Source organism: Centrocercus urophasianus, unplaced genomic scaffold (assembly GCF_019232065.1).
Source record: "Centrocercus urophasianus isolate 14NV4802_14NV808 unplaced genomic scaffold, USGS_Curo_1.0 seq_11, whole genome shotgun sequence".
Classification (NCBI taxonomy): domain Eukaryota; kingdom Metazoa; phylum Chordata; class Aves; order Galliformes; family Phasianidae; genus Centrocercus; species Centrocercus urophasianus.
The window spans coordinates 29,232,246-29,244,571 of NW_024884253.1; the positions used below are offsets into that span (position 1 = coordinate 29,232,246).

A 12,326-nucleotide genomic window follows, 5' to 3' on the forward strand; every position below is an offset into this window, starting at 1 on the left:
CTATTACAGTTTCATGTGTTTGAGCTTATGTGTTCAAAAAGTAAAAACCAGGAATAGGAATGAGTAGACATGACTAATCACATTTAATTCTGTGTGTACTCTAAGAGTGTTAAAAACACCCTTGCTGGAATAGTCAGGTTTCCAAGGTGTTCTGAAACAGTACATTTACTTTGCTACTTTTTAAAAGCAGTGCATAAAGGCTTTCTATTACAAGATGACTAAAAAATCATCTATTTGCTTCTATATTCTGACATGAATGGAAAAGAAACAACATTGATCACAGATGTGCAAACTGATCTTGATTTCTGCATTTTGTGCATTGCCAAAGAATGAATTACACATTCATTACAGACAGTATTCATAAATATGCATAGCTAATTATAAACTGACCACAGCACAGCTCCTTACCTCAAATCCTAGTACTCATTACTACTATAAACTAGCTGTAACTGATTGCTTTCATGCAGCAGTTTTACAGATGCTACAGAATTTCCTGGACTTTGAACAGGAATTAGCCACAGTGTCTCACATACGTGTCACAATGAATGTTCACTTTTAAAAGGTGACCACTGCAATTTGATATTAGTACAGCAGAAGTGAATTGAACTTACTGTAAGAGATCACAGTGATCATACGTAACATGGCCCTACTGACAGAAATGTTTAAATAAAATTTAAATGAAGGGAATTGGAAAATATGCCTTAAAGAGTACTTGACCACTGAGGCAGCCAACAAGGCATTGAGAATGTATATACTGCATTATGTAAGAAGAACCACTCTTTCTTAAAACTGTCTTGAAACAGACAAAGTTCTGGATTTAATGCAATCTTCCCTCATAATAAAGTAAAAGTTGTCCAGACATAAGATAGTCTTAATGAATTATGCGCTTTTGACTATTATAATCGCTCCACTTTATGCCAAACCTAAGGTTGAAGAGTACTTTTATAGAAAAAAGACTAAAGACATATCTAGTTTTTCAATGTCATTATTTAAGAAATAAATATATTTTTTATTTTCCTCAAATAAAATATGTTAAAGAGGATGTCGTAAAGATGAAAGACTACATGGAGTTGCTTTCACAAATCTCATTGATTCCTACTGTTTTTAGCCTACTTTATGTTTAAGTGTGATCCCATTACTACTGATCAATATTTTTTTTCTGTTCGGGAGGGCAATGAAGAAGTCTTCTGTCAGCAAAATAAAGGATGAACAATATCTGTTCTATGTTGCTAATTATTTTCATTATGGGAAGGTTAACAGTAAGCCTTTCTGCTACTTTCCACTTTCAGTTTCTTTACTTGGAGTTGCTTAGTTGTGGTTGGCATTCTATCAATGAAAGTCATAACATGGACTTATCCACTCGCTTTCTTGGCCACTTCACATTGCACAATCCTTTGCTAAAACAGCCACAGAGAATAAGAGGGTAAGTCAACGTCACTGAGCTCTTTGATGCAGTGTCAGTAAGCTCTGAGCACAGGCTGAAGCAATTCCATCAACCTTTGAAGTGGAGCAGGTAAGTGGAAAACCAGAGAGAAAACAGACAGGTTCACTCTAAAAAAGGCTCCTCTCTTTTTGGCGACTATGGTGCTCTCTGGCCACTTAAGGGATTCCACAAACCAAGGTTTTCTGTTTTGTGTTTGTGAATTGTGTTTAACCAGGCTACCCAGACTTTCTGCAAAATGGACAAGACAAACTAGAGTCATGTAAGAGTTTCATCAGTAATGTCTAGGAATTTCAACAGGAGACTGCCATTCAGCACATAAAAGTTCATCACATCTACTGCAAGGTCTCTAAGTTTGCTAATGCTGTTTCAGTTCTCTGCACACTGAAGCACTGAGATTGACTCCTGAGCATACTTCAGTTCTGTAGCTACATAGGTGATAGACTGAAAATCTCAGCTGAGATCTGACAGACATGCAGAAACCTGCTAAATCCAGACATACACAGATCATTATATGAAGCAGCATACAATTGCTGAAATTATTTCAATCGCTATTAGAGTAGGGATTGAAATCAGCCACTGTGATGACATGAAGAATGTTTTTCTATTATCCGTGCAAGAGCTCTCTGTACTACTGGGTTCAACCGATCCAACGTTGAATCGTCTATATTTAAAAACAGCAAGAATTTGCTTTAAGAAAATGAAGAAAAATCCAAATTATTTATAGTCATTCTTCTTCTTCTGAAATCTTCACGAAACTACTGAACCAATCTGCAAGTTCTCAAGACCCCCAGAACGAGGCCCCGAGGAAGCCATTACTCATTCAGAAGCCTCTTTTGAAAGAAAGGATACAGTATCAACACTTGCAACACAATGCTATGGCAGTTTTCAGACAGATAAGACCTTCTGAGAAAATATATCAGAATGAACTAGGTATATTTCTAGCTTTCCCATGAACAAAATATGGATGCAGTATTGCTATCAGAAGCACATATACGTTTGTCCATAAGAATTATGAAATTATACCAAATCAATGTGCTAATCTGAACTTTTGAAAAAAGTACTCCTACAAGAGTTTCATTTCCTTCACAAGGTTTGCAGAAACAAACAAACAAACAAACAAACAAAAAGAAATCTGAAAATCAAGACAGGAGGCAGGGGCTTTGTGATGACATCCCTAACAGGTAATGGCAGGATGTGGACAAAAGAAGACTAAAAATAATTAAATAAGAAGCCTAGAAAACACTGATATTCCTAATTATTTTGATTACAAATTGCAGTGTGTGGCAAGGTGCCAAGAAACACCAGGTTGAAATACTTTGCTATCAACCTAGGAAGGTTGATAAAAAAAGATGACAGGAGAGTGCAGAAGTCTGTCTAAAGTCAATTTACCAAACAAGGAGAGAAAAAGATGTGTTGCCTTATATATTCCAAGGCTATTGCATACACTGGCAAGTGTATGAGAAATCATGGCATTTTCCATTTTTGTCTTAAACAGCAGGTCTGTGCCAAGGGATGCTGGGCAGTAACAGACAGCAAAGCACAGACCAGCCTCAGAGCAGAAAAGCCTCACTATGGCACTGTTCTGGTCAGACTTACAACTGCCATCAGAAGTTTGCTTTAGTTCCCTGTACTACTACAGACATTTTTTCCACAGTTACCCCAAGTGACTGATGAGAAGGCCATACTGGGTCAATGGCTCAGGATAGGAAATATTGAAAGCATCATCTAATTTCAGCTCGGGAGCCTTGGAATATTAGCACAGAAACGTCTTCTCTCACAGCTCTCCTAGCAGTGCTGTTAATCCTTGCACACGTCATGAAGAAAAAAGGTCTTCACTCCTTTCTGTATTAGGAAGCACTTGTTTACTGTATACAAAAGGATAAACATCCATAGAGTATGGAGTTGCTGTATGTTTTCATAGCAAGCTGTTCACCATTACCTCAAGACTTTTTTTCCTACTATCAAGCTGCAATACTAACAATTCAAAAGGTCTCAGTGCTGAAGGAAGAGCTCTAGGAAAGAATGATCTAGCGTGCAATCATAAGATCATCTGCAGCCACTGCAGAGGAGGCAACTGAATATGTCGGGTTGCTGTTCCCTACACGGGAGCTTAGGCAAGTCCCCACACCAGAAACTTTCTATACAGAGAAAGAAACAGAAGGTGCACCTACACCAGAATTAAGCAATGAAAAGAAATAAGGAAGAAAAAAAAAAAAAAAGGAAATTGCTACTTTAACGCTATCAAGTTGCAAGACCTAGATAGTATCATTCATGAATTCGGAGGAACTTAATTATGAAATTGCTGAATTGATGAATTACTGTGTAGTGCAACAAATTCTCTTCCAAAATGGCCTCATTAACAAAATACAGTATGTGGGTGCTAATCTTTTAAAATGCTTCCAATGGATTCTGAGAAACTGCAGACCGGAAACTGACTTCTACTTGGATGATTTGATAGGCTAAGTCGTAAAATAAATACCTGGATAATACAAGCTGCTCCCAAATCTATCAATCTATCAGACTTCTTTGAAAGCATCATAAAGATTTAAATAAATAAATAAATAAATAAATAAATAAAAAAGTAGTTAAGTCTTTTTTGCAAAATCTCTCACTAAGTTGTTAAAAAAATGAAGAAAAAAAAGCTATAATGAAATAGATGAGATAAAGAAAAAAAGATCCAGTTTAAAGGAAAAACATAACCACAGTAACAGTTAATGTAGCATACGACTATGTGGAGAGCTCTGCAACTTTTTATCACAAAGATATATGTAGATTCAAGCATTTAGATTCATAGAAAAGAGTTCCTTCTGGAATTACTGGTAGAAAAATAAAACAAAGTGCCGATTTAGAAAGTCCCTAAGCTGCTGTTTGCTCAAAGCTGGGAGTTTTCATTGCAGAAGTTTCTCTGTTTCCATTCTCTACTCTTATCCTCTTACCCTAGGAATCCCCTACAGCTCACCACCAGAGCCAATTATGTGGGAAGATGAACTTTTCATCCGTTTAGTTCAGCCAGACAGCCATGAGAATATTCTGTTTATTACACATAGCCACTAACCTTTGCTGCTGTTAGTAACTTTGGGTCACTGAACTGTGATAATCTCATACCCTTTTTCTTTTACAAGGCAAAAGGGTAAAGTTTACAGCTGTACAGAAAACCAGTAATTCAACCCTTTTTTTTCCTTAAGGAAATCTAGATCTTACATGCTGAAGCTCATCCTCTAATACAAGGGAAGTCAATGTCATGCCAAAGAACTACAGAAATCTGTACTACAATAGCACCATACTATTTTCTATCACTACATGTGTCTGTCACGGAGGCTAAATCAAAACTGCAATGCTCTGCATGACATGAGACATTAATGCCATGGTTTATTCTTTTCGGTCTTCATGCTGTATCATCTACCTGCTGAATACATTATACAAAAGTACGTTAGTGTAAAAACTTTTTCTCCTCTGCACAACTCAAAAAAAAAAAAAAGTGTTGGTCCTGCAGTTCTCTCAAAGATATGGCTGATATGGCTATCAGGGTACAGATCAACGCTTCTGCATAAACTGCAGTTCCTCATTTCTCCCAGTCCTTAACTATTCATTCCCACCATCTTCTTTTATCAGCACTACTACTCATCTGATTCAGACATGTAGGGAATTCGAAACTCAAACTGGCATAAAATTAAAACTACTGGGAATGAAAGGAAGAAAGGGAAGAAAGAGGGAAGAAAGAGGGAAGAAAGAGGGAAGAAAGAGGGAAGAAAGAGGGAAGAAAGAGGGAAGAAAGAGGGGCATGTTTCTGATTCTTTAATCAGTTAAACCAATCTCATCATCAACTCAGATATGTATCAGTGGCAAGAGCAGGACAGAGGCATTTTCAGGTAAAGCTGACTGTTAGTTTAGCATAATTGAAAAATATGAATTGTGTAATGAGAGAAGATAGCTCCCACATATTTTTTCCCAGCTCCAAACACACTTGAAGATTTTAAGCTCTACAACAGACTTAGAGAGAAATAGGCATATGAGTGAGGCACCTGAACCTTCACCATCTCCTCTCAGATTCTGTACACTGTCAATACTTCATTTTCACCAGTAGAGCCAGCCCTGTTTTCAAAGAAGGACTGTACTAGTACAAAGGGCTGCTCATACTGACATGGCTGTGCCCACAGCAGGAAGGTTTCTGCCAGGAGTTTTATACTAATAAAGCACTCCAAAAGTAGACAAAAATATTTCAGCTGTACTTCTCTAGCTCACTAAATATCAGGAAAACAATTAGAGGGATTTTTGAACTTGCCTTTGTAAGGCCTCACATATCTTAATCATATTGCAAAGATCTTTTTAAAATTACTTTTAAGATTCTCAACACCATCCATCCTTTATTAACAAAAAAAAAAAAAAAAAAAAAAAAAAAAAAAAAAAAGCAAATGCAGTTATAATTCCATTCATAATTGACTCCTTGACCTTTCTATGATTCAGAGAACTGACCCAGAGGTCACAAAAGCTTCTGAAACCAGATCTAAGAGTGTTTATCTCTTTGTCTGGAAAGGCCACAATGGTACATACCTTAGTATGTGTCCAGAAAAGTAAAGTGTTTATTAAGGTGTAAAAACATGTATCTGCCTATATTCAATCATGGACAAGAGAAAAGCACTAATAAATATACAGCTACAGTATCTGTCAGAAGTTATGAGAGAATGGACTTTGCCTCTAAGTTTATCTTTTGCCTATATGCTCTATAATAATGACTGGACATTAGGTTTCCCAAGATTTTTTTGTTGTTGTTTTCCCTTTAAGTGGGGGACAAAACAAGGTTCCTTTACAGCTACTCACAGTTCAATCTGGGGCTACCCATCTCATTTCCAATTTTGTACCCAATTTTTTGAGCTATTAAGAAGCAGAACAGCCTTTATGACATCTTATGTAGAAAACAAGGTAGACAGTCAGTCATAAACTGTATCACAAAATGTATCTTCCAGCATTCACAAATTCAGTCACTACCTTCTTCTTCTCAAGCAGTAGATGTGTTCTTTCCTAAACCATCCTCTTGGTTCACCATCTTTGCTTCTGCTTGCTTCCTCCAGCTACAACCTCCCTTCTCAAACAATCCCAGGCTCAGACTTTCCAGTAGCCTCTTAGCAGTCTCAAAACCTCCTCCTCTAAGCTCTGATTTCTCAGTTTTTCTCCACCCTGAGAGACCCAGCTCTTCTCCTAACCGCATGTACTCATCAAATTTTCTTTCCCTCTCTGCTGGCAACTCCTCAGTACCTCCCCAGACACTCAGCCTAGTTCCAGATCCTTCTCATAGCTTCCTGCACCTGAACACATCTCCATTCCTTAGTTCAACCGGTTACAGACCTTTTATCTTCTCTAACTTAATAGACTTTCCTAGTGTCATTTTACAGAAAGAAGGCTTGACTACTTTAAAAAAGTTTCCCAGAAAAAAAGAAAAAAAAAAAGAAAGAAAAAAAAAAAAAAAATCAACCTTCATTTTTAGAGATAAAAAATGTAATGCATATTACTGAAAAGTTTGAAAAAAAAAAGCCCTCAAAGTTTAAGGGTATGTGCAGACAACAGTAACTGAAAGAACTAAAGAGGTTTAAGATACAATCCTCTTTTTGTTTGGAGACAGAATGTAGTAACTAATTCTTTGAATCTGCATAGCTTAATATAATAAAATTCATATAGTACATTCAAGTTAAACTACCTTTATTGATGACTTAAGCAAACACGGTTTCTCTATGACACATACATTCTCAGTTCAATCATAGCTCCAAGCTAATAGAGACATAGCTCCAAGCTCAGAAAGATATTTAAGTCCTGAGATACGCTAACATGATCCTTTGTCATAAACTCACAATGAAAAGTGTTGTATTTGGTGCAATGTTTGGTGTTAACAACTCAGTAACACTTCCTCTGATGAAGGGTCAGACAAATAATACACATTATAGATATAGGAGTAAGATTTGGGTGCTTCTGCAAGAACAAGACTATGGAGGAAAATGTAATTCTTGTTAAAAGCTCCAATAACCTAGTTTGATCTAATCAACAAGAGAAATAGACAGTGTTGAACTACGGCATGAAATTTAAGCTCATAAACATGGCAGATTTATATCTACAAACAAACTAAAATAGACAGACTTCTATATGTCTGTATATTTTACAGAAGACAGATTAAAATATAGAAATTATGTATTACATTATTAATCTGTTAGACATGGGAACATACAGAACTCCAGCACATGTCAACTCAAACAGAAGACTTTATAGGAGCCTCTTTTTGCTCAGAAATTGCATCCAACCTAGAAGCGTGGGAGAGAATCCATGTTATTTTGAAGCTCCATAGTTCAGTGCTCTTCTCAGATGGTAACTTCATAGGCCACAATCAACTATTCTGAATAATGCAATTTTGGAAATTGGCCCCTGATCCGAAGGAATTGCCTCTTAAATTAAATAAAGGAGATATGAGAGATTAAACCTATTAATATCAATAAAATACAAGATACATACAAAGCATTTTTAACTCAAAGTTCACCCCTGTACAAAGTTAAAAAAAAAAAAAAAAAAAAAGAGAGAGAGAGAGACAAAAACAAGCATTTGTAAGAAGAAATCAGGCAAGCTATGACTGAAATTATGCTGCTTTATAAAGTGACAGTAACTACTCTAAAGAACATTTCTTTCTGCACGTGGCTATCAGTTTTTCCTTACCATATATTCCATATTGGAAGCTGGTGGATACACCTGACCCCGTAACTTATTATGAAGATCCAAGATACTTTGCATATCACTGTCTGTGATAGCCCTTTTCCCTCTCTGCTTGGCGATCCACCACTCACCATCTTCATCCATGTATTTTTCCAAAAGTTCCTCTAAGAGCGTGGCATTGGGAAGAACCATTGCAGAAACTGCTTGAGCTATGAATAGCAAGGTAGTTACTCTGAGCCATTCCTGCACTACATACTTCATGATGAATGATCTCAGAATGCTCAGGAGTTAGCTCCAAGACAAAGTCTTTTTTCCAGGTCTGTTGGCTGCAAACGCATAAGAGAGAGTAATGTAATTTGGAGGTTGAAGCACTGGTCTGTATGAATTCATTAAGCAAAAAAAGTCAAACTGTAGTGTATACAGAGTTGGCCACTGTCGATTAAGAGGGAGAAGCAAGAATGCTGTGTGTTATATACACTAATAAATACAAGCTGCTGTTTGGAAAGATCACTTATCTTCAAGTTTGTGAACTTCAGTTGTCCAAGTGCTTTTGTATACACTCTGGCATGCACATTTTAGTGTCTGCATGCAAGAAAGCATGCTTTCTGCAGCTACTTAACAGAAGCCAGACATAGAGGAAGATTAGCTGCAGATAATTTTCCTAGTATTGGAATTTATAAAAAAAAAAAAAAAAAACCACATTCAATTTCAAAATGTTAAATGAGAAACACAGCGGAGTAGATACAAAATATCCCTTCTTGATGCATTTCAAAATAAGACTCCGATGAAAGCTTTTATTTTATGATTTCCAAATACCTAATAGAACTAAAGTTACTCAGCTCTGGCAAGAGAATGGGGGGAGATGGGGGTCATCCCATTCACCGAAAACAACAACAACTACAAAAAACAAACAAACAAACAAAAAAAAGAACACCGACAACGCTTGAAAAAGTACTGCTGCATCAAGAACGCAACATGCCAACGCCGCCTGTTACTTGACTGAGCGATGCTCAGGAGGAGGAAAACTACGGTGCCCCCCTCCCCCATGGGAAAAAAGCGTGAATCCCGCCACCGCCCGAGCCGGACCCGCCGCTGGGAGCACAACAAAAAGAGGCGGAGGAGCAGCGCGGGGCTCTCCCAAAGCCGAGCGGCAGCCACGGAGCCGCGTCCCGGCCCTGCCCTGCGGCCCGCGGGGAGCGGCCCCCTCCCGAACAGTGCCTCCGCCCCCGGGCTGGACGCTGCCCTTACCCTCCGGCGGCGGCTGCCTCCTCTCTCCGCAGCCAGCTTCGCTCCGCCGCCTCGCCAGGCCCGCGCCGGGCTCGGGGGGCTGGGAAGGAGGGCCCGGGCACAGCCTCGCCCCAGCGGTGGTTGCCGGGTTGCGAACGAGTTGTGCCGGCGAGGGGTGGATGTTGCCCAAAGCGCCGCCGCCCCTGGGAGCTCCACGCTTCTTCCTCCCGACTCCCGCCTCGCCGGGCATTTATCGCGGGCGGCGGTGACGTGAGGCGGCCACCCCTCCCGGCACCCCGGGGGCGGGCCGCGATCCGCGCTCCGGGTTCCGGGCTCCGCGGCCGCCCCCCGCTCACCGCACCGCCCGTCCTCACCTGGACGGCCGCGAGCTCTGCCGTCTGCCAGACGCTGGCCTTGCTCCTACCAAAGTAGTGCCCCAGAAGAGGTCGAGAGAGGGCCCTACTCCCCCGCCACCTCCACCCGTGGGCAGCTGAGAGGATGCTGAGCGGTCGGATGGCTTCAGCAAAGCCAAAAAGCTGGGTGTTCAGCTCCCAAAAGCCCAGACCGTGTGAATGCAGCAAGAGGTATCAGGGCAGGAATTTTGAACAGCGGATTCAGAGCAGCTGCTCGAACCTTGGCTTCGCAAAGTAGAACGCTATTTGCTATACGTACTATGTAGCACAAAGCTACAGGAAAGAAGCTTGTAACAAGTATATTTTCCAGCGAAACTAGGTATCAGAGGTGAACTTTTGAATTATACTTACATCAAAGTCCTGTAGCTTGGTTACTATTTTTTATCCAAACCACTAGAGACAATGTTTCACTTATTTAGTATGATTTGGTGCCCTGAGCTAACAGTGGGATTGACCAGCTTCCAGTCTTCACAGTACTGCTATACCAGCTTGCAAAGGTTTTCTGTATTTTCGTTTTCAGCTATTGGGAGGCTGAGGTTAAAATTCATCAGAATCCAGCTGGCTTCAGACTGGCTCCATAAATGCTTCCAAATTTCTTGGGCCCAAGAGAAACAATAATGTGCAAGGAACACACTGCTTCTTACTGTACCCTCTCTTTCTCACTTTTAGTTAGAATTTCCTTAAAAACTTTGAATGTAACCTGTTTTACAAGCTTCTATGAGTACTCTGCTACTTATGTACCACAATATATAAAAACATTATGACCCATATTGGTTGCTCTCTATGATATTTTTTTTCAGAGCTGAGATATGGATCAGAACTTCATAGAGTCTGCACATCAGATCTGGATTTTTTGTAGTAGTCATGTCTTATTCATCTAATTTGATGTAGTTACAAAAATGTCCAAAGACCAATACTTGGTTTGGAAGAGACTTTAAAAATCATCTAATCTAAAAAAGCATGGCCAGCAGGTCAAGGAAAGTGATCCTGCCCCTCTGCTCTGCTGTGAGGCCTTACCTGGAGTACTATGCCCAGATGTGGACTCCTTAGTACAGAAGAGATATGGAATTGTTGGAGCTCATCCAGAGGAGGGCTGCAGAAATTACCAAAGGGGTAGAATACCTGTCCTATGAGAACAAGCTGAAAGAGCTGGGCTGTTGAGCTTAGAGAAGAAAAGGCTCTGAGATGACCTAACAGTGGCCTTTCAATACCTAAAGGGAAGCTACAGGAAAGAGGGGGACAGACTCTTTAGCAGTGCCTGGGGTGATAGAACAAGGAGAAATGGCTTCAAGCTCAAACAGTGTAGATTTAGGTTGGATATAAGGAAAAAGTGTTTTACAGTTAGGATAGTGAGCCACTGGAACAGGTTGCCTAGAGATGTGGTTGATGCCCCATCCATGGAGACTTTCAAGGAGAGTCTGGATCAAGCCCTGGGTAACCTGGGTAACCTGTGCTTGTCCCTTTTCATTGCAGAGGAGTTAGACTACATGATCCTTACAGGTCCCTTTCAACTCTAAGAATTCAATGATTCTATGATCAAGTTCCAAACTTCCTGCTGTGGACAGGGCTGCTTATCACTAGATACGGCTGCCCAGAGCCCCATCCAACCTGGCCTTATACACCTCCAGGGATGGGGCTTCCACAACTTCTCTGGACAACCTGTTCCAGTGCCTCATCATCTGTTGAATAAAGGATTTCTTCCTAACATCTACATCTCCCCTCCTTTATTTTAAAACTTCACCCCTGTCCTATTACTGTCAGATCAAGTAAAAAGCTGGTCTTCATTTTGTACATAAGCTCCTATTAAATACTAGATAGCCACAATTCACTTCTCCCAGCTGATCAAGCCCAGGTACCTCAACCTTCCATCACAGGAGAAGTATTTGAGTCCTCTGATCATCTTTTGGCTGTCCTCTGGACCTGCAGGTCCATGGCAAGCTTTTCATCCACTGTAATTCCCAAATCCTTCCTGGCAGGGTTGCTCTCAATGAGTTCTTCTCCCAGTCTGTACATATTTCCAGGATTGTCCTGACCCAAGTGCACCTTGCACTTAGACCCACTGAATCTCATTAGGTTCATATAATCTCATTTTTTCACCTTGTCAAGATCCCTTTGGATGGATCTCTTCCTTCTGTTGTTTCAACAATACCACGCAGCTTATTGTCATCAGTGAACTTCCTGATGATACACCCAATCCTGCTCTCTAGGCTGTTGATAAAGATTTTGAAGAACATTAGTCCCAAGACAGAACCCTGAGGGACACCACTCATCATCAGCCTCCACTTGGACATAGAGCCATAACTCCATTCATCCAATTCCTTATCCATCAAACAGTCCACCCTTCAAATTCATATGTTTCCAATTTAGAGATAAGAATGTGGTGTGGGACCATATAAAAGGCCTTTCAGAAGTCCAGGTAAACAACATGATTCATTTGTCTACTGATGCTGTCACTCCCTTGTAGAAAGCCACTTGATTGGTCAGGCATGATCTTCCCTTGGTAAAGTTGTGCTGGCTTTGTTGAATCACCTACATTCTTTGCATGTGCCTTA

At 40.1% G+C, this 12,326-nt stretch overlaps 1 protein-coding gene across 2 annotated transcripts in view; it reads right to left on the reverse strand.

The window, feature by feature from the left end:
- The window catches only part of CRISPLD1 (cysteine rich secretory protein LCCL domain containing 1), a 36,251-nt gene extending 26,790 nt beyond the window's left edge, over positions 1-9,461 (reverse strand). Inside the window, exons 1-2 of one of the 2 annotated variants that reach the window (XM_042808654.1) lie at positions 9,383-9,461; positions 8,138-8,460 (exon numbers count right to left, since the gene is read on the reverse strand). In XM_042808654.1, the coding sequence (XP_042664588.1) occupies positions 8,138-8,395 (258 nt within the window). In that variant the 5' untranslated portion in view covers positions 8,396-8,460; positions 9,383-9,461. Of the gene's footprint in view, positions 1-8,137; positions 8,461-9,382 lie in introns of those variants that run through there. The other variant, XM_042808655.1, reaches the window with a different exon arrangement.
- Positions 9,462-12,326: the final 2,865 nt, after the last annotated feature.